At 40.3% G+C, this 26,296-nt stretch overlaps 1 protein-coding gene across 2 annotated transcripts in view; it reads right to left on the bottom strand.

The window, feature by feature from the left end:
- Positions 1-314: 314 nt before the first annotated feature.
- The window catches only part of TRAPPC11 (trafficking protein particle complex subunit 11), a 47,269-nt gene continuing 21,287 nt past the window's right edge, over positions 315-26,296 (bottom strand). For both annotated transcript variants that reach the window (XM_008709273.2, XM_008709274.2), the window contains 12 exons: positions 22,693-22,848; positions 20,947-21,134; positions 20,681-20,829; positions 20,383-20,504; positions 19,751-19,870; positions 15,800-15,865; positions 15,532-15,688; positions 11,597-11,708; positions 8,348-8,439; positions 7,209-7,342; positions 5,509-5,676; positions 315-1,276 (listed from right to left, as the gene is read on the bottom strand). In XM_008709273.2, the coding sequence (XP_008707495.1) occupies positions 1,232-1,276; positions 5,509-5,676; positions 7,209-7,342; positions 8,348-8,439; positions 11,597-11,708; positions 15,532-15,688; positions 15,800-15,865; positions 19,751-19,870; positions 20,383-20,504; positions 20,681-20,829; positions 20,947-21,134; positions 22,693-22,848 (1,509 nt within the window). In that variant the 3' untranslated portion in view covers positions 315-1,231. The remainder of the gene's footprint in view (positions 1,277-5,508; positions 5,677-7,208; positions 7,343-8,347; positions 8,440-11,596; positions 11,709-15,531; positions 15,689-15,799; positions 15,866-19,750; positions 19,871-20,382; positions 20,505-20,680; positions 20,830-20,946; positions 21,135-22,692; positions 22,849-26,296) is intronic.

The following is a 26,296-nucleotide window of genomic DNA, read 5'->3' as shown; positions in this document are numbered from 1 at the left end:
GGCAGGTAACTTGAACAGCAGGTCACGAGCAAGCAGCAGAGCCGGGATCTGATCCTGGACAATCTGACTGTGGAGACAAGCTCCTGTGGCCTCTACTTGAAAAGCCGAGAACGAAGGGAACCCATGTCCTCCTGAGACAGACAGCCCGTCCCCCTGTCCGAGTCTCCCCACAGGTTAGCAGAGCCAGTTCTAGAATGCAGATCTCCCAATTTCCAACGATGCTCTCTCTAGACCTCATCCAACAGCATTCTTAGCAAAAGCTGCTTCGTGAAGCTGAAATCAAACAAGCTCAAAATAAAAGATACATACAAGTATCCTTGAAAGGAACGTATTTATTTACATCACTATTTCCTTTTTACAACGCCCACACTTTCAAATAATAAAATTTTCCAAGAAATCCGGTAAGCTTTAAATTAAGATATATTAACAGAAGAAAATTATCACAATTTGATTTTTATTTACATGAATTTCCAAGAATTTTAAATAGTTCCTTTTGAAATGGCACAATATAACTGAAAGCTCTCATTTAGAACTTGCATCTTTATCCAAAACTTTTAGTTTAAGAAATTTAGCTTATAATCACCTCCTTGTAGCTCAGGTTCTTAGAGACGAAAACCTGTTAACACACTTATAAAGACAAACCTCTTCATCAATGACCACGTTTTGGCTGCAAGCTGAACCTATTTCACATGTTTTGAGACTAAGCAGAGATTTTTTTAGACACCTTAAATTGCTTTCATTAAAACTTTCTGGAAGTTTTCTGGATCAGTCACACAACCGCTTATGAGTTGGGATGTATGTATTCTGAGCATCCACTCAATGTCTGAGGACGGGCTGATCTCCGGTTCAGCGAACTCTGAAAGCGACGGATTCGGAAGCTCCCGGGGGCAGATGAGGTGCCTTCCTCCCCACGGCCTGCACTGTTTGGGGGGCTCACTTTGCCTCTGATATTGCACGTGTGAATCCCTGACTTTAAGAACCTACTATCTATAAAACAACTTCCAACAATAACAATGGTCTGACATCTTTCCATGTCATGCTGAGAGATTTCAAATATTTATTAGTGAAACTATAAGAGAGGATAGATTTTCCTAACATTTTAAGCATGAGTTCCTCTGAAGAGTTGGTATAACATCCATTAAAAAATAGAAAAGATTAACTTTTACCATGATCCAAGCTACAGTTCACAATGAAAAACTTCTGTAAGAGCAGCCGGGGCCAGTCTTGAACTTCAGGCGGCGGCAATCGAGGTATCATCCACGAGCCGGCCCTGTGGCTTTAGAGAGAGGAAACAAGACGGGTTTACAAGACAGTAACAACAAAAGCTCTATGAATTGAAAACAGTTCGAAATTCTTAGAACTGTTTCACAAAAACGGAATAAATGTGTACGAGTATCAAAATCACATTTGTTTCTCTCCTTCCCTCACCCCACCTTCTTGTTTCACTTGAACCCGGGGAGGGCAAGCTGCAGGGCCAAGGTGCTGCCCCCGTTCCCTCTGCCACCAGACACCGACATCGCCAGCCGACCGTCTACCTCCACCGGCTGAATCCGCCTCAGTCACCAGTTGTCTTCACCCTGTGTCCTAGCGGCTACGGATCTCTCACCGGGAACGTGACTGGGAACCCAGCTGCCATTCCTGCTTAAGGGATAGTTTTATTTTCTCTCTTGCTCAGGGCCCTCCTGCGTCCTAGGCTTCAAGAAGGCCACAAACCTGAGCTGACAGACAAGTTTCTTGGGGAATCAAGGTCTCCCAATCTCCTGTTTGTAAGAAAAAGCAATTCACAATGAACTAAAGTATCTAACAATGAATACTACAAGGATAGAAGCAGCAGATAAAAACAAAAACTTCCCTTTCCACAAGGTCACTGAAGAAAACTTAAATCGTCATATCAGACGAGCAAAGGCTAAGAATGAATAAAAGGATCGTAACTGTTCTTAGGGGTAAAACTTCTGGCAGGTTGGCAATACCTCAGGGAGATCAAGGAACTGAAAAAATCAATCTCTCACAAATAATCTTACTGAGCGGACGTACACTAGCAGACCTTTGTGGGAAGAGCATGAGATGGTATTCAGGACACGAAACAGGACAGTGTTACAACATCATCACCAAAAGCCACTGTCTAGCCTTGAAACAGAATGGTTGGTGGGGGGGCTCCCTGAGGCAGGGAAGGGAGCGTTTTGCTGCCGCGTGTTTCATGCACGTACGAGTGTAATGTGTATGTGAGTGCAAGTTAGGCCGCTGACATTCAAGGCAGGAATGGAATGAATTTAAGAACACGTGCCGGGTCTCTTATACTTCATGTAATCTTTAGTACTGATAGAGGATGTTCAGTTTTAGAAACGGAATACTGGGGGTGCCTGGGTGTCTCAGTTGGTTAAGTATCTGCCTTTGGCTCCGGTCATGATCCCGGGGTCCTGGTATCAAGCCCCGCATCGGGCCCCCTGCTCTGCGGGGAGCCTGCTTCTCCCTCTCCCTGCCGCTCCCCATGCTTGTGCTCTCTCTCTCAAATAAAATAAAATCTTAAAAAAAGAAAAAAGAAAGAAGAAACAGAATAATGGCTCAACCTGTTAAATCCTTACCAACACAGCTTTACAAACAGGAACAGAAGACAAGAACATCATGCAAATAGAAAACTGGAATCTACTTTTCAAAGGAGAAAGGAAGGAAGAAAAATATTTCAAAGGAAGGAAAATATTGCTCTCGCCTTAAACTAGGGGAGCACTGTCCAAGAGAACTTTCAAGCTCTAGTCAGTGCTGTCCAGCAGGACAGCCACCTGTCACATTGATGTACCGGGCACTTCGAGTGCAGCTAGCGCAACTAACTAATTTTTAAATTAAATTACATCTCGGTAGGGCACACGTGGCTAGTGGCTATCATACTGGAATAGCACAGTTCTAGAGTTTAGTAAAGGTGTGACGGGATGGCCAACGTGAGTGGTAAGACTGTTCACTAAGTGGGAAAAGGGTACTCCTCAGTCACTGTCCTTGGCGTGCCAGGTAAAACAACTGTCGCTCTAAGATTTCCCAACTGATAAAGGAGCTGGCTCTGAGGATCCCAGCCAACTTTTTTGACAGCAGTCAAGTTACCAGAAGGTAGTACTTGTATTTAAAAAAAAGAGCATGGCAGTTAGAAAACGGCATGCTAGCTCTGCTAAAACTTACAAATGTTTATTTTTCTGGAACCTTTCCTTATGGATTTAAGCACTACCCAGAAGAGGTGTACTGTGGAAGAACACCAGAAGACTGAACTAGCAGGAGTTGGGATTAGGCTGGGTGTACAGAGCCCTACAGGGAAAGGAAGGAAAGAGATTCATCGGCGGACCTGAAATCCTGATTCCTCAAAATGATAACTCTCACGTCTCCAACAGGCTATGTTAGTACAGCTCACTCTATGCTGATGCCACTCTCACGCTACCTAAAGCTGTACTAGCACGCTTCAGCAGGTCCCCCCGCCGCCACTGCTCCCTACCCCAGTCATGAGACTTTTCCCCTGCAGGGTGACCTCAGACATGACAGAAGGAACAGCAACAGACATAGCCTGTAAATGTGAACAGGTGGAAATGTTTAAAAACCCACTGCTGAGACGCCTGGGTGGCTCAGTGGGTTAAGCATCTGCCTTCGGCTCAGGTCATGATCCCGGGGTCCTGGGAAGAAGCCAGAAGACTTCTCCCCCTCCCTCTGCCTGCCGCTCCCCCCACCCCTGCTCATGCGCACACACGCATTCTCTCTCTTTCTCTCTCTCTAATACATAAATAAAATCTTTAAAAATAATTTTTTTAATTAAAAAATAAACTGCTGTTAGGGGGGCAGACGAGGGGCATACAGGACATCTCTGAACTTTCCTCTCAATTTCACTACGAACTTAAAACTGCTTTAAAAAAATTAAGTCTTTTTTGGGGCGCCTGGGTGGCTCAGTCGTTAAGCGTCTGCCTTCGGCTCAGGGCGTGATCCTGGTGTTCTGGGATCGAGCCCCACATCAGGCTCCTCTGCTGGGAGTCTGCTTCTTCCTCTCCCACTCCCCCTGCTTGTGTTCCCTCTCTCTCTGGCTGTCTCTCTGTCAAATGAATAAATAAAATCCTAAAAAAAAGAAAAAAAATTAAGTCTTTTTAAAAAGCCACTGTTTAAGCGCAAGAGATCTAGAAGTATGAGATTTTTCCTTTACACTTTAAAAGTACGGTGCCTGGGGGCGCCTGGGTGGCACGGCGGTTAAGCGTCTGCCTTCGGCTCAGGGCGTGATCCCGGCGTTCTGGGATCGAGTCCCACATCAGGCTCCTCTGCTATGAGCCTGCTTCTTCCTCTCCCACTCCCCCTGCTTGTGTTCCCTCTCTCGCTGGCTGTCTCTATCTCTGTCCAATAAATAAATAAAATTCTTAAAAAAAAAATAAAATAAAATAAAAGTACGGTGCCTGGAAACATTAAAAAATTATTTTTTTGCAGATGGAAAGATAAAAGCTAGGAAGATTATAAAGGACACATTAACACAGACTAATTTATCACTTACCCCGTCCCAGATTATGTAAAGAAGCGACAGTTCCTCCACACTTGAATCAGACAGATACAAAAAAAGGCAAGAGCGAGCAATGTGACGTGTCATTTCGAAAGTGAGTATGAAGTTACCATAGAAGACGGCACACAGGATGCGCATGTATCCACGTACAGCTGAGTTGCTGAGGAACCCACAACCACCCAGAGGCAAGCCCTCATTTTAGGCAGCGAGAATGGCTTCAGCGGGAGTGAGCGCGGTGCTCAATGAACCTCCCGCACGTCACGGTTCACTCTCTCCCACACTGACTATGACCATCCTACACATTCCTTTATTCCGGGAACCTGGCCATGGTCCCCGTGGAAAACATCAAAACGGTCAACGTGAGGGCAGTCTCCGACACAGGATCCTTTTCAGAAAAGGCCCCAGTCCGGTATTACACAGAGAATTAGGAACGTTCAAGGATCGTGTTTAGAAAGTTGATCCATGGGGCGCCTGGGTGGCACAGTCGTTAAGCGTCTGCCTTCGGCTCAGGACATGATCCCGGCGTTCTGGGATCAAGCCCCACATCAGGCTCCTCCGCTATGACCTGCTTCTTCCTCTCCCACTCCCCCTGCTTGTGTTCCCTCTCACGCTGGCTGTCTCTATCTCTGTCCAATAAATAAATAAAATCTTTAAATAAAAAGAAAGAAAGAAAGTTGACCCATTTTGACTAAAAACTAGTTACAAGCTAACTACAATGTAAAAACATACTTTACTAAGCCAAAGGAAAAAAACACGTACGTCTAAGGAACCCGCAAAGGTAAACCATTATCTACCTAAGGGAATAAAAACCTTTGAAATTAGATTCTGTAAAATAACAGCAACTTCACAGAAATGAAGAGCAATACTGCCAAATTCGTATCATAGAACCCAAAACTGTCGGTCTCGAAATATTGCTTAGTGAAGCTTACGTGAAAGAAACCCCTCTGGTTTGTTTTCAAGACCAGAGATTTAAAAAGCAGACAATTTCTAAGCCCTACCTTTACAAAAATACTGGTAGGTATGAAACGCCGGAGCAGCTGATTTGTGAAGTGAGGAAATCTGAGCAGGGTGACGTTGAGAGACGGCAGCTGCTGGTATCCGGCCATCAGAGGGTAGAAATTATACAACATTTCCTGTTCGGTGCCAGGGAGGATCCGTAATCGAATCTACAGCACAAGTTGTAGAGACAATCAAATGTACAGGCTTCCAGCACCTTCCCATTTCCCCCCTTCATTCCCAAGTGACTGGACACCCAAATCTTTCTGGTGACACCCAATTTACCCTCCAGACAGATTCTAAATACAGGGCTGAACTAGTATGACATGAGGACTGCACAGATAATAAATGCATAAAAAAGTGTGTATGATTTCTCGGTTTCTACCAAGATCTAAACGGCAACTTGCACTGGCTTAAAAAGGGGAACGCGAGATGGATCGATATTTTCTGTGTCTGAGACCATGTAGATTTTTACAGTCACAATACGTTATGAGATAACTGGTAGAAAAGTATCTTTGTATATACATTACGTCAACATAAGACAAACTAGTTGTTTCCGGTGTTTTCTTTTAGGGGACCTTTCTGGCGAGGTAAATGATGTCAGGGGGAAAAAGATGTTTGCTATCCTCTATTTTTATAAATCAGCATGTGAAAAAGATCAGGACACTCTAGAAAAGCTTCCTCAATTGCAAATGAGTACGTATGGTATGTTCGTGTGTCAAAGATAATATATCTGTGTGCCAACATATAATAGCTAATATGATATGTATTATATGTTATAAACTTAACTTAGCAAATGGATTTCCTCATGTATAATTCTATTTTACATTTAACAACAAACATGGCACTCAGAATATGTACAGCACAGATGACTAGTCAGGGTAGACACTCCTGAGAATCAGGACATACATTTGTTCCTCTATGTCCTTGTTGATAAAAAACTATTTACTGACTATTGAGGGGTGTCTGTTATCCACTTTGACAGAAGACAGTATTCTCACTGAAATATGGTTTTGCCTGAAAGTGTATGTTCCATTAAAAAATGTGATGGAACTTTTCTACTTCTGATTTGAATAAGCCAAATCAAAACACCTGAACGATTTATTTTTATATGTAAATATAAAATTGTGTCTAAATGTACCAAAGATAAGTAAATTCAGTGCAAGATCAAAATCTCTAAAAAGTTTCACTGATAGCTCAGAAAAGAATCAGGGTTTGTTTTTTTTTTTTCCCCTAATTAGGCTCCATGCCCAACATGGGGCTTGAACTCACAACCCCACGATCAAGAGTTGCATGCTCTACTAACTGAGCCAGCTAGGTGCCCCAGATCAGACTTTTAATATGGGTAGCAAGGCTTCTAGGCCTCCAATTAAAAGACACACACACACACACACACTCAGTAGTAATAAAAGGGAAATCTAAAATTTTCAGGAATCCTATTACTGTCCAAGGATTTGTGAATTCTTGTTTTATAAAAAGAAAGAACCTACATGTATGATCTCAATGTGAAAAGGGTTGCCCACTTAATCCACCTCTATACAAATTGTACTTAATCTTTAAAAGTAACTAAAAACTTCCCATCGAAATAACAGGGACCACAATCAGCCTTATCAGTTCATTTGTAAATCCTAAATGCACAGCTCTCCCTTTCTTGGCCACACTTCTGTATCTACATAAGCAACCCCATGAGATATGACCTAACCTGTTTAAGACCTGAGAACATGAAGGCATCACTGGGCTCCACAGAAATCTCCACATCTTGAACTAAGTTAGTCTTATTCTGTAGGTGATACTTGACAGGTAAGGATTCTCTGACACGCCCAAATGATGGCAGATCTGCAAAGAAAGAGGACACATTTCTTTTGGTTAAAAAAATAATTCACCATTTATGAGTTCTTTTTGTAAATGAATCTCATTCCATAGACATGGGATTATTTAAATTAGTGGTAATACTGTACTCTTGATGAGTAAGAAAATTCTTTGGTTGCACAACAGACATGGGACTCTGATAAAACCGGCCCCAAAGAATCAAGTCTCCTTCTAAAGCTGATTGACACAGAAAGGGTCTTGGCTATCAGGAGCTGAATTATATTTTAGGAATGACTTTTTAAATCTATAAAACATTTCCCTAAATATCCATCACGGTTCACGAAGGAATGATAGGCATCACGGGTCCCTTGATGGGAGCACACACCATCAGCTATGAAGTATTCTTGCCAAAAAGTTGAACCTGAATCCGATCGAGACTATAGATCTTACCACCAACTCCCAGGAACCCTCAAAAATGATTACAATGCAATCAGCAAAATCCAGACTGTGGGAAGCTCTACAGGACACCGGACTCCCATTTCTTTAACAAAAAACAGCAAGGTAGAGGGGAGGTGGTGGTGAAGGAGGTGATGGAGTGGAGAGGGGGTCTTCCCGCCCATCGATTTCAAAAGTACAAAACATCCATCAGCTGCAGTGCAAGACCTTAAGACAATCTAAAGAACCTTCGGAGTCCACCAGGGAAACTGCGACATTGGAATCTGATGATATTAAGAAATTTTTGCTAATTTTTAAGTGATGATACTAGAATTGTGATTATGTTTAGAAAAATAACCACTAATATTAAAGATGCAGACAGAAATATTTACAGATGAAATAATATCTGGGATTTGCTTTGGAATAACGGGAGTAGGAGGCGCACGCAGAGGTACAGATGAAACAGGACTGATCATAACCTACTTCGGTAAATGTTGGGCATTTTTCATAATAAAAAAATTTTTTAAACCTCAGAAGCTAAAATAGATAAAAATTCTTCCTGGATTCTTTTTCTCAAGTACAATTTGATGGCGTTACCTGCGTTCACGTGGAGAGGAATGTTTTCTACGATCACGTGTGGCAGAGTGATGACAGTACTGATGACGGGGACGTTTCCCATGGCTGAGGTCCTGTGGCAGAAAAGGGCAGCTTTCACATCCATGTTTCACGCGAAAAGTTAAATCAAAAACAGGAAACGTGTATATGCACCAACTTGTTCCAAAGGAAACAGAAATTACTTCTACATTTTCTAGAGCTTTATTAATGGAAGTAGTTCTGTGAAAAGCTTTTGGAATCCTGTTTGTGTTTTGAATGTTTCCAATTCACAAATGTCATAACTCACGGCTGCTGTTTGGCCCCAGTGACAGAGGGTCAATCGGGCAACCAGGAAGGACACCATTTAACACGGTGTTTGGTAGCAAAACGCTCTCAGGGTAGGTGACAGTGCAGTGACCGACATGATGACACAGACCTTCCCCTCACCCTGCGGCCAGCTCACAGCTGAGCACAGACCACCTGCAGGCGTACTGTTACAACGACTCTCGAAGCACATAGGAGAAACCGAAGAACTAAAAATATTTTACCATCGATAAACATAGTGGCATTCCAGCACTACCAAGATAAAGTGAGTACCATCAGGAAACTGTCAAATATTTTTCCCTCTATTACAGTTGGAATGGAGACTACACTACGGGGCTGGCTGGCCACTACCTGACCAAGGAGAGCCCTTAGGAAGAGTCCGTATCTAGATGTGGAGGCACGGACACTCTGTGCAAATTATTATACAGAAGCAACAGGAAAAACCATGGAACCCCTCATCATTAAGAAATATGTCTTTATGGTACTACAGTAGCATGATGGGATAATTACGCAGTGCCTTCAAAATCCTATTTTAATTCCTAGAAAAAGATATTAACCTGAACTTCAATGTGGTAAATTCAGGAGTGGGGAAAAGAAAGTTGCTACTTTTTAAAAATAAAATTATATTATTTTTCCTTTCTCATTTTTAGTATTATCTTATCCACTGTTTTAAAATTTATGAAAAAAAATTAAGCCATGCTGATAACACATGAAATATCATGTGTCTACCTCCCAGCCTAAGAAAACATAATATAGCTGAATCTTCCCACATATCCCTTTCTGTCTGCACTCCCCAAAAGTAACTACTATCCTGAATTTCGTATCTATCATTGCTATGTGTTTCTTTACACTTTTCCAAATTCTGTACGTAGCCCTAAGAAGTACACAGTGTTCTGCATGGTTTCCATACATGCAATTTGTTCGTATGCTGAACACCTGCAGTTGCTTCGTTCACTTACTGTGAAGTTACCAGTGTAGCTCTGGGTAATTCATTTTCACTGATACACAACATCCCATTATATGACTATGCCACAATTTATGCATTTTCCTGCTGATGGATATCTAGTTTCTAGCTTTTGACTATGATAATCAGAGGTGTTACGAACATTCTTACATATATCCTTCGTGTTAAGACTTTTTCTATGACCATAGGGTATAGGCATCTTCAATTTCACCTGGTACTGCTGAGCAGACTCCCAAAGTAATTGTTCTGTTTTATACTCCACCTCTTTTGACAAACAGTGCACATTGTTAAACCTTTTTATGTTTTCCAAATTAGTGGGAGCACATCTGAATCTCAGATTCCTAGTAGGGTTAACCTTCTCTCCCTGTTTCCCTTACACCGGCTTCTTCCGTTTCCCTTATGCTGCATACTCGAGATTTCGCTCAACTTTCTGAAAGGAGACTTGTTTTTCTTATGATTTGTAGACTTTCTTGGTATGAATTCTAATACTTTGTCAGTTTTACATGTTCTAAAAAGCTTTCCCCAATTTGTATTTTGTCTTTTCACTTTCTACATTTAATTTTAACAAATCAAATTCATCGGTTTCAGTGGCTTAAACTTCTATGTCTTATTTAAAGGAACTCTTCCCTATTCCAAGGTCATAAAACAATTCTCTTATTTTCTACCAAAAGTAATAAAGTTTTGCTTTTCACAATTAGAACTTTAGGATACCTAGAACTGATTTTTATATACAGTGTAGAGATCCAATTTTTTCCCAAATGGACACCCAATTGTTTACCTCCAATTGTAAAACAGTTCATCCCTTCCCCACTGATCTGCAATGCCTGTTTCTAAAATACAATTTCTGGGGCGCCTGGGTGGCACAGCGGTTAAGCGTCTGCCTTTGGCTCAGGGCATGATCCCGGCGTTATGGGATCGAGCCCCACATCAGGCTCCTCTGCTATGAGCCTGCTTCTTCCTCTCCCACTCCCCCTGCTTGTGTTCCCCTCTCGCTGGCTATCTCTCTCTCTATTTATTTAAATAAATAAATAAATAAATAAAATACAATTTCCGTCTGTGTGGGTCTGTGGATCTATTTCTAGACTCTCTCTCTTCTGTTCCACTGGCTTATTTACATATCCCCAAGCCAATACCACAGCAATGACTACTGTAGCTTTACAATAAGTCTGCGTATTTAGAAGAGCAAGTACCCTTGCCTAGTTTTTCTTCTGGAATATCTTGACTATTTCTGAGTTTTTGCCTTTCCATAGAAACTTTATAACCAAAAGTGTCAAGTTCTACAAAAACAAACCAAAATAAGCTACTGGGATTTTGAAGGAAATTGCACTGATTCTATAGAACAAACAATATTAGACCTATCCAAATCCTACCCAAGACCATTTTGCATATTTCCCCATTTATTTAAGAACTTCCTTTAATGTTTTAAAGTTTTACAATTTTCTCCGTAATGGTAACGCATGTTTTCTATTTGACATATTCTTACTTACCTTATAATTATTGTTGTCATCTAAATGATACCTATTTTAAAAGTACATTGCTGGAGCTTTATTACTGATATATAGAAAGCCAAGTGGCTTTTGTATATTGAACGTTACATGCAGCAACCTTGCTGGAACTCTTATAATGCAAATGCTTTGTTGATTCACTTGGGTTTTCTATGTGGACAACCCCACTGACTGCAAATAAGAGAAGTTTCTTCTAATGTTTTTAATGGTCCGGTGATAAAAATTCATTTGGCTAAAATTTCATCGGTATATAGGCTACAACTTGTGACAAATACAAATGAAAGTTTAATGATCCTTTTTAATCTTCGTGTTTTTGACAAATGGCTAGTGATAGCATATGACTTCTAGTCTTCACCCCAGGACTGACAGAAGCTTTCAAATACTAAATGACAACAACAAATAATGAAGGCATGAGAATAGCACAGACAAGGAAGAAAAGACAGGGCTGAAATCCTTTACCTCTTCCAGGAGATAATATAATGCCCAGTTGCTACTCCACCTTCAACACTTCCAACAGATGGGCACCGAAGACAAAAGCATTCACTAGCACTCTCTCCGGTCTGTAAGACAACTACAAGAAACAGTTTTTATAATCCGTATGCAACGATTTCCTCTCTGAAAGGAGAGTTTTACCTCTGGTAATAAAAAAAGAACACTTTATCAGTTATACATTATTTATAGAGACTTAAAAACTAAGGCTCAGAGATGTTAAATAACTTTTTCAAGGTCACAAAGTCCCTGTCCAGGGTTTTTTCTAATATATCAATATTCCATTATAATAAAAACAGGCAAAGCAGCTGTAGGTCTGTGACAAGTTCCTATGGGAACTAATGAAAAGGAAAAGTCTGGAGTCAGGATAATACCATTTGGTAATTATTTTTTTCTCTCCAAATTATTTCAAATCTCCAAAGGAAACATTTCACAGTAGAGAAAAAGAAATTTTTAGTTAACCCTTCAGGTACTCAAAATGTCATTCCAGCCAACTCTGGCTTTCTCTGACCAATGCACATTACTGACACCATCAAATGGAAACACACTACACGGTGCCTCATTATTGCCTAATTTGGTTATTTATCTCTTACACAAGGATGCTGTCCTCCTGCCAAATTTAGCATAAACTCCTGATGACAAGACAAATGCTCATCTGAACCAGGGCCTCCCTGCCTGTCAGCCCTTTGCAGTCTGCGGTGCCCCTCCTTTAACGCAAGCCAGCAACAGGGCCCATTGAGGGCTGGTGTTAGCACATCCATCAGTGAAACTTTCAAATGATAGTAACAAAGTCTCTAAATATTAACTAACTGTTTTTACTTAGACATGAAGAAGGCTGTGATAAATTAATAGTTGTGTTGTGGGTAGAAACTGGAAGCCAAAGGGAAAAAAGCTGGGCCAATCTCTACTTCAATTAACTACTTTTAAGTAATTTTTAAGGCCTAGGAAATGATACTGTAGCCTGGTAAATAAAGCACGCATTAATTCAGACATCTTAAGACACCTTTTTTTGGAACATTCATATTGCCTCCCCCCTCCCCACCTTGCTCCAACAAGTCGTCCTTAATTCTAGGAAGTTAAACAAAATGATATAATCTTTATTAACAATTAACATTAGGGTCAACTTTATGACCTAGGAAAGTTGTTATTTTTAATGTGTCAAACACAAATTTCGTCATGCATGAATTCTGGTGTTCTTCGAGGGGGCAGACAGAATAATGCCATGCCACCCCCTTCCCCAAAGATATCCACGTCATAATTCCCAGAACATTACCTAACATGGCAGAAAGGACTTTACAGCCATGCCTAAGATAAGGACCTCAAAGTAGGAAGATTACACTGGATTATCCAGTTGGGCCCAATGTAATCACGAGGGTTACGAGGGAAAGAGGGCGGTAAGGGGGAGTCTGAGAAAAAGATGTGACAATGGAAGCCGAGGCCAGGAAAGGAACACCTGAAGATGCTACGCTGCTGGTTCTGAAGACAGAAGAGGGAGCCAGAGGTGAGGGATCCAACGGGCCTCTGAAAGCTGAAACGCTTTTCCCTCGAGCCCAGAAGGAATGCAGCCCTGCTAACCCTTGATTTTAGGACCTTTGGCCTCTAGAACTTTCAGATAATAGATGTGTGTTGTTTTAAGCCACTAACTCTGTGGTAATTTGTTACAGCAGCAAGAGAAAACCAGTAATGGGATATTCAAGGTGGACATTATTCATTAATTTAATGAATATTTATTAACCAACTACTACGAGGCTGGCAATACAAAGAGGATGACGTCACGGTTCCAGCTCTTCAAGAGCACACCGCGTAGCGGCGGCGCCGTAACTGCAAATAAGTAATTACGGTAGAAGGGGTACGTGTAACAGACGTACAAGATACTCCGGCAGTAGAGGAGGAAGACGGCCTAGCCCTGCTTGGGAAGATCAAAAAGTCAAATCTTACGGGAGTCCTAAAGAGCACACAAGAGTTCGACAGGTTGAAAGAAAAAGGGAAGGGTTTTGGGCAAAGGTACTAACATGTTCAAAATCAGATGGAAGTGATGCTTGCCGACCGTAAAAAGTTCGGCTGGGTCCAAGTCTGGGAAAGAGGAAGGGGAAGTAGAGAGGCTGGTGCGGAAGAAGCCGGAAAGGGAGGCTGTGCTGGGAAAGGTCTGGAACGTCATGAAGTTTTTTAAGTGAGAATAACAAGTTCAGGATAGTTCCTTGAGAAATGAAACTCTGGCAGCAATAGGAAGGGCAGACTAGGGAGAGAGAATGGCAAGGAGGAAACCGATTAAGAAGGTGTCTCTGAAGGCCAGAGGGGAGATGGTGAGAATCTCTGCATTCAAGACGCACGAAGAAGGGAGAACGTGGTGCCGGGCAGGATGCGCGCACATAGAGGGCGCCTGCTTGGTCTCCGTGGCTCCCAGCTGGAGCCAAGAGCGCACCGGCTCCTCCAGCTGGACTGCGGAACGCAGGCGGCCTAAGGTTGTGTGGCAGGTGAAGACTTGCAGAAAAAGTAAAGGGAGCCAAAGTCAGGATCCTGGAAATGACCAACACTGAAGCGGTAAGAAAAGGAGTCAGCAAAGAATGGACAAATAACCAGCTTGTGTTGGGCCGTTAGGAGACAAGCACTGGGCTGAGATGTTCACACAGATCATCTCACCCACACTATCTCGTACACATGATCTCCCTGAACTCTGAGAAGTTAATCCAACACAATGAACAGTCCAGCGTAACCAAAGGGCACGCAGCAGGACTGAGAACTGAATCTAGTCCAGTGTGACTCTAAATCTCATGATTATTCCAAGCCAGCACAGGGAGGAGAAAAGGAAGAAGAGGACAGAGAAACAAAGTAGTACCAGAGACAATGACTTCCAAAACCACAAGAGAAAACCAAGTTTCCAAAGACAGAAGGACGAAACTTACGAAGGCATTCCGAAAGGAAATAGGGGTTAGTAGTATTATTACTTCACAGAATCGGGGCCTATTTGTAGCATTTAAACAGGGAGGTTTAGGGACATGTTTGATTTTTATCTACCTATCTATTTCACCTATCGTCCTTTATGATGACTTTCCTGAAATGCACAGAAGTGACTATGAAGGCTGGTGGCTCTTTTGGTGTCTTGAGAACCTGACGCAGTGCCACACAGTGACCTCGATAAATACCTGTTGATTATTTATTGATAGATACTGAAACTTATTTTCAGGCCAGATGCAAAAAATACACTGGAATTCTTAAAACTACTCATCTAATTTTAATCTGTATTGCAAATCAGCTATATGACTTGTAACACTAAAGTCCAGTAGTAGATAAACAGAGCAAATAAATGACTCACTTACATTTGGTTTTAAGAATATCTCATGATTTTTTTGCATACAATATTTACCTTTCTAATACAGCTGAGCACGATTTTGCTTGGGTTAACATTCAAACTCATTTTTTTTCTCTCTAACAGCTCAAGAACATACAAGTCCAAAGTATTATGCACCAGAAAGGTAACACCCTGGTATCTCTTCTCTATACTGTTGTAGATGATTTAGAAAAGTTATTGTCTACTCTTTTATATTTTCCCCAAGTTTCTTTAATAAACACGTTTTACCATTTCAAGTTATACATAATAGTAAACAATTACAAATGAGAAAAAAAGCAATCTATAAAAAATCCGAATATGAAAAAATATTTTATTTTCAAGTACATTTTTCAAAGAGTAACTTCCATCTAGTAGCAAAAATCTTATATGTTAAAATAAGGTATACTCAAGCAAAGTGTAAATGATACTAATTCTACCTTAATTCCAAATTTATTTGCTTTTGTGAGTATCAGTCTCAATTACCCTCCCTTAGCAAAAGGCTAACTCTTAAACTGGTAACCTACACATACACACGCACGCACCTGTCTTCTAATTAAGGGGGATGATCCATTCTCACCTTTGTCCACTTGGGACTCCAGCTGATCCACCGGGGTCATAGAAGGAGCAAGCTGGAGCTCACTGGATACAACAGTGAGGGCCCAAGGTGAGGCACTTAAAAGGTCCGTCATCAATAGAAAGGGGATGTCCGCATAGACCCTTTCCAGGTGCTCAAACTGTCACAAATGAAGACAAAAGGTCTGTCTGGAACTATCGTAATCCGTTTTACTTTTTTCTGTTAATTTTTGTAACTGAAATGATTTCCAAAATGCTTTATAGAAACATACCTTTGTAGAGACAAATTTAACTGCGACATCAAATGGAAAGACAGTTTCTATAGTTACAGTTTCATCCTGCAAGAAAATTTAAAGGGCACATTCAGTGGCTTTTCTAAACTTAAAAATAGTTTTAAAAATAGAAGGTGTACAAAACATAATCTGTAACAGATTAGTAAATAATCCCAATTTATATATTAAGAAGCTAGGATCGTCCCCTCAGATAATATTTGTAAAAACCTATGGAGAGAGACCAGACCACTATTTCTACTAAATTATCTTACAGTTTTATAACAGTTCACACTGCAAGTGCTTTCTAACACATTATTTATCTCAGGATTTAGTAAAAGTGAGCAGGACGGGCATTGTCACCATGTTACAGAAGAGGAACCAGAGGTTAAGGAAGGTTAAATGATTGGCCTCGGCCCACAAAGCTAGTGGTGAATCTGCGTCTTCTTTTTGTCTAGGTTCTTCACCTTGACTCAACACAAGATGACTAATAATAACGATAGTAACAATAATAAAATATGACAGTGCTATAATCACTACAGCAGCATTACATAATGTTTGTAAGAACTCAAGGAAACAGGCGCCATTATACTTGCAATTTTTTATAAAGATTTAAGATTTTATTTATGTATTTGAGAGAGAGAGAGAGGAAAAGAGATAGTATGCACACACACACATACACACACACAAGCGGGGGTGGGGGGAGAGGCAGAAGGAGAGGGAGAAGCAGACTCCCCGCTGAGCAGGGAGCCCGATATGGGACTCTATCCCAGGACCCTCAGATCATGACCTGAGCTGAAGAGAGACGCTTAACCGACTGAGCCACCCAGGCAGCCCACACTCCTCATTTTAAGATGAAGCGGTCACACATAGCTAGTAAGTGACAAAGGCAAAAACGGACCCAGATTTGATCCTGAAGCCTATACTCTTAACCAACGCACTACGTCTCCTCTCTGAGTGTATTCACTAAACACTGGGGTTACTATGGCTTTGGAACCAAACCACCCAGCCCAATGGTGAGAACCCTTTAAAAAAAAAAGTCATGTTGAGGGATGCCTGGGTGGCTCAGTCATTAAGCGTCTGCCTTCAGCTCAGGTCATGATCCCAGTGTTCTGGAATCGAGCCCCACATCCGGCTCCCTGCTCAGCAGGAAGCCTGCTTCTTCCTCTCCCACTCCCCCTGCTTGTGTTCCCTCTCTCGCTGCCTCTCTCTCTCTCTGTCAAATAAATAAAATCTTTAAAAAAAAGTCATGTTGATTAAAAACTCAGGCTGTAAAAATGCCAGGTAGATTTGGGTTTTAATCCTGGAGAACACATTCTTTATTCACCGTGCGTACTTTGGGCACAGTGAGGTGAGGTGACCCTGGGGAGGGGACATGTTCTCTGAGTCTCAGTTTCACAATCCTCAAAGAGCTGTTGACAACGAAGTGAGGCAATGTATAAGCAGCACTAGTGGAATGCCTAAACCATGTTTATTACTATAATATGCTTCAAATACTTCCTCTCAATACCATCAAGCTAACTTTTTAAGAAACTGTAGTAAGTCTTATATTAGTGGTTGAAAACCCATGCAGGGGTTCCATGATCTAAAGCCTAGGGCCTCAGTATTCCCGCACAGAAAAGATATATGGAAATGAAGAAGCAAATCAGTGAGTTGCTTAGATGTGGCCCACTTTAAATTTCCACACGGCCTACGAAGCAGACTCACAGGCAGGTAAAAATGAGATTTAATCCAATAAAGGGAAAAGAATTTACATTTAAATTTCCAAAATGTCTTACAAATAACAGTAGGCCCTGTAAGACAGATATTCCATGAGAGAAGTGCTTCTTAGTAAGATAATTTTGAAAGATAATCACCACAGCCTTTTGAGAAATTCTCAATACGCATTAGCAAATTCAAAGCTGCATTAAACCCTGAGTCAAAATATCTGTTTAACACCTTTTAACCAAACATATTTGACCAATTCATTCTTTTGTGTAATATCTATTTCTGTCCCTCAGAATTAGTGTCCCTTAAAAGCTTATCTTGGGAATGGACTGGCTGATAGAAGAATAAACAGCTTCTCTAAAAAAACTAAAAGACAACCTACTAAATAGGAGAAAATGTCTGCAAATGACATACCCAATAAAAGGTTAGTATCCAAAAAATATAAAAAACTTATACAACCAACACCACAACAACCAAATAATCCAATTAAAAAATGGGCAGACGATATTTTTTTGTGGAAAAAGGTACGGAGGTTCCTCAAAAAATTAAAAATAGAATTACCATGTGATCCAGTAATTCCACTACTGAGTATGTACCCAAAGATATGAAAACAGTAATTCAAAGGGATATATGCATCCTTATGTTTACTGCAGCATTATTTACAAGAGCCAAATTGTGGAAGCAAACCAAATGTCCATCAATAGATGGATGGATCAAAAAGACGGCAGATATATACACACACCCACACCTACACAGTGGAATACCAATCAGCCATAAACAAGAATGCAATCTTGCCATTTACAACGACACAGATGGAGTGACAGAGTGTGATGCTAAGTGAAAAAAGTCAGTCAGAGACAAATACCATACGATTTCACTCATACGTGGAATTTAAGAAACAAAACAGATGAAGACAAAAGGAGACACACCAAAAGACTCTAAAACTGTAGAGAACACAGTGATGGTTACGGGAGGGGAGGGCGGTGGGGAGATGGGGAAATAGGGGAAGGGGATTAAAAACAAGCAGCATGCACCTCAGTGATATTGTGCCCTGAGAGAAGAGGGCACTGCACACCGCTGTAGCTTGATGCCAGGATTGTTCCTACACAGCAGACAATTATTCTAAAAAGGTATGTTCCAAGTCTACTGGAAGCATCATTATCCCAAGTAGAAATGACATCCGGGGCTCAGGACTCTGAAGCCACACAGAGCTGTACCGCTCTTGTCTCGGAGATGAGGAAATTGAGGCCAGAGGAGCGCGTGGCTAGCCTGAGCGCCACGTTAGGAGGCCAGGCTGAGACTGGCACTCTTACCTCCTACTTCACCATCCAGGATTCCTTCCAGTGCATCAGGCTAAGTGAAATCTTTATATATTAAATGCCTTCCCTCCTTCTACTTGGGAAATACTCCTAACTCGCTTAGGATGGGGTTGCCTTCCACTGACTCACAAAACAGCCGACGGCCCAGACTCTGCGCCATAACCATACTACAAATGGCCAAACTGACTGGACTTCTCCTCTGCCGGCGGAGGGCCCAGTTCCTGAGAACAGGCCAAAACAACACAGGTAAGACTAATAAGACAGGAAATATCACGATTTTCCATTACTAAAAGAAGATACAAGCAATTACAGACAATATGGTTAAATCTAAATAAAACATGGCTCCCCCAAATCGCTATAAAAGAAAAGAGACCAACAGAAAATACACCAACGAGGTGACAGCAGTTGCCTCCGAGTCGCTGACTATGACCATGCTGGCCTTCTTATTTTCATTCTCTCTGTCTGCACTTACCAGAAACAATTTCCAGACTCCATTTACCAGAAAAAATATTTCATAAAAGGAGACCTCCCATCCTCCAAAATCTTCAGCATATAACCAGCTTACTGATTTTGTCTAATGTGTGAGTTTATAAAGAAACACATAGGTTTAGAATCTCAAGATTTTTTGCAAAAGATCCCAAACCCCTTGACTGTACGAAAAGCCACGGAGGCCAATTTTCTAAAGTTTGAGCATTGACGGCCATAGTATGTCATTTATAATAGGTATAAATGATAAAAAAACAAAAAACCAAAAAAAAAACCCCACAAAAAACCCAAGAGATGTTTAATTACAATTTGTAAATTTTAAAAAACTTTGTAATAGATTACAAGCACCTAAGCTGCTCATGTTTTTACAGGTAAACTAAAAACACAAAACAGGGAACACTCCACATAGGATCCTTCCTGAAGGAGTTACGAGAAGTTATACCTTGTGACACTTGCAAACAATTTCTTTGTCTTCAATAGTTGTATTGATCAGGTAAGAAACATACACGAGAAACATTCTTGAACCAACTGTTCCACAGCGAACGTACAACATTTTTTCTAGCTGTAACAAAATAAAAGCAGAGATTTCCTCCTGACACATATTCTAGGGTAACGTTCCCTACCTTTTAAGAGTTTACTGGACCAACTGACTAAATTCTTGAACACTTTTTACAGGCTGTTCCTGCCTCAGTATAAGAGCGTGATCATGACTATTCTACCTTTTCTTACCATCATTCTCAACTTTCCAACAATTGTTTGTGCTTAGTTTGGAAATAAAAGCTGCCTGAGAAGTTATTTCACTAAGTTACATATTTAATGTTATTTAGTTATTTTATCAGGGCAACTAGTTCTCCATATTAGGGTCATTTACTCTAAAATCACTCGTATAAAAACCGCTTACAACATTTTACACACTTAAATATGTAAAATGTGTACAAAATGTGCATTAGTTAAACCCCATTTTTAGTCTCAGGATATGCTGTTAAAATGCTCTAGAACTATCTAAGACTCGCTACATATTTAAAACTGCAATCTAGGTGATTTCCTCTCCCATCGTAGTTGACCAAGGTTCACCTGTTCCCCCGGATGTAAGTCTCCCACAGAAATGTCGGTGAGTAAAGCTGGGTAGGACTCATCACACAGTTCTGTTCCATGAAGAGACACGTGCGTTTTCTGAGTTAAATTGGCATCCTGTCCTAAAAGTGTTAATAGCAGTGTTTTAAAATACAGAGAATTCAAACATTATCCTAACAATTCATACTGCATAGACCATTTCACAACCATATTTTAAATAAACTTCCTGTAGTTGACACCACTGATATTTATTTTATGTTGAATGAACATTGACCAATTTTTAAAAAGGGATGTTTACCGGGTTTTAAACCAGCGGTGAGCTTCACGTCTCTGATTTGGGTCTTCTCGTGGGACTCAACGGTCACAACCAAACAATACATTTCATTAGTCAGGGCAGGAGGGTCATGTCGCAGATGGACAGAAATGTTTGGAACTCTGGAGATGATCCTTTGGGGAAAAGAAACTGTAGCTGAGTGACCGATTTTTAAGAAAACAAGTTATTCAAACAAAGTATTTAGAAGAAACAAGATGGCCTTGCACAATCTGCTCTCGAGGTGGACGTACATTGTGCTTGCCTGAATGACTATGCTGTCCCAGTGAAGCTCATTGTCGGGGAGCTTAGGCCGTCTTTTGAAAGAACGCGAGGCCTGCAAGGCTTCTTGGGAGGAAGCGGCGTCCCCTCCTCCTCCTTGCCAATTCAAAACCACACATCTTCCCGTCTCGTGGCCCAGAACCAGATCTACCGAAGTAATCTGAAAGATGGAGGGCTGTCAGAAATGACAAATGACGCAGTGACTGCTAGTCTGTCGAGTTCCTCTAGAGACCCACAGGGTGATAAGGTCAGAACACCTGCTATGACAGCTGTCCTGGTCATCTATTAGCTGTGACACTGACTAGGCTCACCTTTAAACAGAGATAATAACCTCATGTAACAGATGTTCAATTAGTGGCTGCTGAGTGAAACACATGAATGTTTTGATGACTGTGAACATACTCATAACCTAATTCCTAATTCCAAACTATTTTTCCCAAAGACATCTATACTATTATTAAATGAATAAATGTTCCTTTCAACTAAATCCATTAACAAATGTACTCAAAATAGTGTTATTAATTATGGTTTCTATCTGGTAGGCTTCCTTAGGTACCTTGTAAAAAATAATGTAATTAGGGATTTAGTCAAAATCATAAAGAACTTTTTTTTAGTGAATAAGCAAAAGACACTGGATTTTGATTAATAGTAAAATCAACAGGTTCACAGAAAGAGTTATGGGAATACTGGTAGTATAGTCTCCTGTTTCTATCTTAGAAATGGTCCTAAGGTTAGATTAGCCAATCATCACCATGATTTCAAGCCATGGGCACTTAGAGAGCTTACTATGTACTAATCACTATTCCAATCAACTTACATCAACTAACTGATTTAATCCTCACAAAACACTAAGAGGTAAGTACCATTATTATCCCCACTTTAAAGGTGAGTAAACTGAGGGGCGCTTGGGTGGTGCAGTCGTTAAGCGTCTGCCTTCGGCTCAGGGCGTGATCCTGGCGTTATGGGATCGAGCCCCACATCAGGCTCCTCTGCTGGGAGCCTGCTTCTTCCTCTCCCACTCCCCCTGCTTGTGTTCCCTCTCTCACTGGCTGTCTCTCTCTGTCAGATAAATAAATAAAATATTTAAAAATAAATAAATAAATAGAGATGAGTAAACTGAGATACAAAGAGGTCAAGTAACTGTTCAGGGCCATACGCTAGTAAGCTGGAGAGGTGGACTTTAAACCCATGTAGTTTGGTTCCAGAGTTTATGCTCGATAAAAATAATGCTTCCATCATATATTTCTGTAAGGTATTTTAACTATGCACATTAAGCAAATCCTTTAAAATAGATATCTTCATTTTTTTCTTTAAAAAATGCAATCAGAAATGTTTAAACATTAACGTAATATAGATCGCTAGCCTGAATTATGTCATATTAACAAAATACAATTGCTACAGTATTTAATATATATATTTTGTTTAGAAGTCTTTAACTGATTGTGTAGCCATTAAAAATCAGGCTGGTCGTATGTACTAACGGGAAATGATGCCTAATATACACTGGTAAGTGAAAAAAGTCAACGATAAAATATTATGTATAGTACAGTCCCAATAAAAGAAAACCCACCAAACCATGAATGATATCCCTTGGGAAGTCCAAGCGGAAGATGTTCATTTTTTACTTAATAAACTTGTGTACGATTTGAAATTTTTTCTGACATACACACACTACTTTTGTCACTTAAAGTCTGTTTTAAACAAATTTCATAACTAACCTCAACTTTCTTTCCCACGTCTTCAGTTTTTGCAACAAATTTAAATAAAAACTTCCTTGTTTTACCAGGAACTAAGCACATCTTTCCCTGAGTCAAATTTTCCAAAACTTCACTTGCTTTGGTTGCTTCTTCGATTACACAGAACTGGTTATATTCCTGTAAAAGAGGTTAGCAAGGGTCACAGTTTATAAACATCAACTGTCGTATGTTTTGGTGACACTAAATGATTTGGAGCTAGGTAAGTTTAACTACTCGAAAACTAAAGCATCATGAAGGGTGATGAATGAGAAGTAGTTTAGGTCTAACAGAAGCACTCATCCTCTCCGTGCTGCACAAGGTGAAGACAGTTCCCCACATGTAAGCTGATTTCTGCAAACATCCACACACCCCTATCCTGGAGAGAAAAAAAGATCTATTCTTTGTTTCTTTGGACGTTACTGTCTATTGTCCCCTTTTCTTAAAGAGCTTTCTTTTTACTTGGCTTCTGTGACCCTATAATATCATCCTTCTTGACTACTGTTTTTCCCTCAAAATTCAGAGGCTCCGCGGGCTTCATTCCTTAGCTTTCAGTTCTTTTCCCTTTATAGTCATTTCATTACAAAGTTTAGCCATTTCTACATATTCCATATCTCTACGCTAATATTTCCTACATTAAAAACTAATTCTGGGGCGCCTGGGTGGCCCAGCGGTTAAGCGCCTGCCTTCGGCTCAGGGCGTGATCCTGGCGTTATGGGATCGAGGCCCACATCAGGCTCCTCCGCTATGAGCCTGCTTCTTCCTCTCCCACTCCCCCTGCTTGTGTTCCCTCTCTCGCTGGCTGTCTCTATCTCTGTCAAATAAATAAATAAAATCTTTAAAAAAAAAAAAACTAATTCTGTCCTATTCCCTTAGCCGAAAGTTCCTATCCACAATTGTCTAGAGGAGAATTCTACTACCACTCAAATTCAGCATGTCCGAAACTGGATATACATCTATCATCCCAGAAGAGCAGCTCCTTACAGAGGAACAAAGGGAGACATCCTTCCTGTGTACATCTATGGAATCACCATTCTCATCCATTCAATAAATTTCAAGAACTTTCCAAGAGCCATCTTCTATCCTAGCAAATGAACTATCTTCACAGAAAATTTAAAAAAAAGTTTTTTTATATACTTTATATACTTTATACACTTTCCCTCTATTTCTATTTCTATTCCATGCTTCTGAAACCTAAGTACTACTTTTTTTCTTATGATTTGTATCTTGGATTTCAAATAACATATATTCAGAATATAATCTACCTTTAAAAACTAATTGCTTTTCATTTTATCTTAATATTTTAAACTAGTTTTTAATAATAGAAGTTGTTGTTTAAGAAAAGGGGGGAAGAAATGGGATAGTAGGATATAATGGGAAAAGTAAAATAAGGATCTATTTATCCTCTAATTCCAGATTTAGACTATTTCCAAAAAAATTTTCATGATTGAGGGAAAAAAATTATCTGTCCTAGGAGAGCTTACATTCTAATAAAGAACACAATTTAACAAATAATCATTCAGACAAAAGTGAAACCACAGCTGTGATAAGTACTATGGAGGCTTATGGCTCGGCAAATCGATCAGGTAGGCAGGGGAGGCGTCCCTGAGGAAGTGAGGCTTTTAAGGGCACAGAACATGAGAAGGAATTATAAGAGGAGGCAAGAGCAACCCAAGAAGTAACATCACATACAAAATCTCCTGTCGTACTGCCGAGTGATCTCACTTACACGTGGAATCTAGAACGCACACAAACAGTAAAACGGCGGATGCTGAGGGGTAGGGGGATGGGAGATGCTGATCCAAGGGCACAAACTTCCAGGGACGAGGCAAATAGGTTCTGGGGATCTAACGTGCAGCATGGTGACTGTACTTAGTCAAACCCTATTATATGCCTGAAAGTTGCTAAGAGAGTAGATCCTACATGTTCCCACCACAAAAGAAAAAGGTCATTTGAGGTGACTGATACTAAGGAATCTACCAGTTTGCAAACATATGTACACGTTTCAAATCATCATGCGGTAGGCGCGCTTTAACCATAAAATAAACAGTTACTGGCCGGTGGGGGGCTGTCCCTTATTCATGCTACCCCCCTTATCTTCTACAACAAATACTCAGCAACCCAGACTCCTTTTGTAAATGTCCCTGGTAGCCCTTTCTGTCCATTGCCACCACGAACACCCTAATGCAAATCCTCACACGTCAGTAGCTGGATTCATAGAAAGAGGCTCTGTAAGATCATTGCTTTCTATTTCATCACTGGAAAGAAGTTTCTTAAATTCTACATTTCATGCTCTTGCTTTAAAACCCTCAAACTGATCAGAAGGAATCGCTGGGTAATGGTCTGAAGTTGAATAAAACAAAATGATTTTCAGGTGACCCCAGTTCATTGAACTGATCCTATTCCAGGGCAATTTTTCAGTTGTGAAGAGTCAAAAAAAATAAATAAATAAATAAATAAATAAATAAATATATATATATATATATATATATATATATATATATTAAGATAGGTAAAGCTCTTTCTTTACCACCATCCAATAATAGAACATGAATAAATGAATGGATAAATAAATCTTTAAATACTTCTCTTACTAGCCAATCCCTGCTGAACTCTTCAAGCTCCTTCAAGCCACGCGGCCTCATGTCCCACTGGCCCGGCTCACAGCCCCTCTGGTCTTGGGAGGCCGGGGTCCCCACTGCCCCTAACCCAGAATGTATACTTCTGCTTCTGTTTGGCGTTTCCTCTTCCAAACATGTTCCTCCTTCTCACTGCTTTATAGTAGCTTCCTTTCATCTTATCCTTGAAACTTCATCCCTTTTCTTCGGCACGTCTACGATAACTGTATTTCTAGCCCACACCACGTAACTTAGTCCTCACTACCTACGAGGGCAATCTGTGAGTCAGTCCTGGTCCCTGCCCCCAAAATGTTTCCATTTTAACAGGGCTGATATATGCTAAATGCTTTGAGGTTCACCACGATGCTAAGAATACTTGCTGGTTAAATGCTTGCTGGTTAACGGCTCAATATACTTTCTGGGTGACCAGAAGATAATGATCTCTGAAGTGAGCTTGTAACTGAAATATTTGGAATGTAATCAAGTACTTGACAACATTCTAATATACTACAGAAATGTGCAAATGTATATAATCCTAGCTCCGCAGAAAGAAAAAGCTGCTTCTATGTGCATACGCAGAAAATGTCTAGACTGTTCAGGAAGTTAATAGTGATGACTCTGGGGAATGGAATTGAGGGGCACACACTTACTTTTCACTTTATATTCATCTTTTCAGTTCAATTTCTTTAACATCAAACATTTAACAGTTTAATAATAAAAAACTAATACCAGTGTTAGAATATAAAACAAATGATTTTGAAAATTAGATTATATTTGATAGATTTCATTTGAAATTCAAGTTACATATTACAAAAAATAAAGTTCCTTCATTTCCTAAGGATGGAAGAAAAAACGTAGGGAAAAGTGTAAAACTTGAAAGGCTAACACAGAAGTTGAGAACTATAAATCCACTTATTTTCAAATAGACTTTACCAAAGTCCATTTGTTACAATGCAACCATTAAGACCTAG

Source organism: Ursus maritimus, unplaced genomic scaffold, assembly GCF_017311325.1.
Source record: "Ursus maritimus isolate PB19 unplaced genomic scaffold, ASM1731132v1 scaffold_28, whole genome shotgun sequence".
Lineage (NCBI taxonomy): Eukaryota > Metazoa > Chordata > Mammalia > Carnivora > Ursidae > Ursus > Ursus maritimus.
Note: the sequence above shows the minus strand (reverse complement) of the source record. Positions and strands in the feature narration are given on the sequence as shown.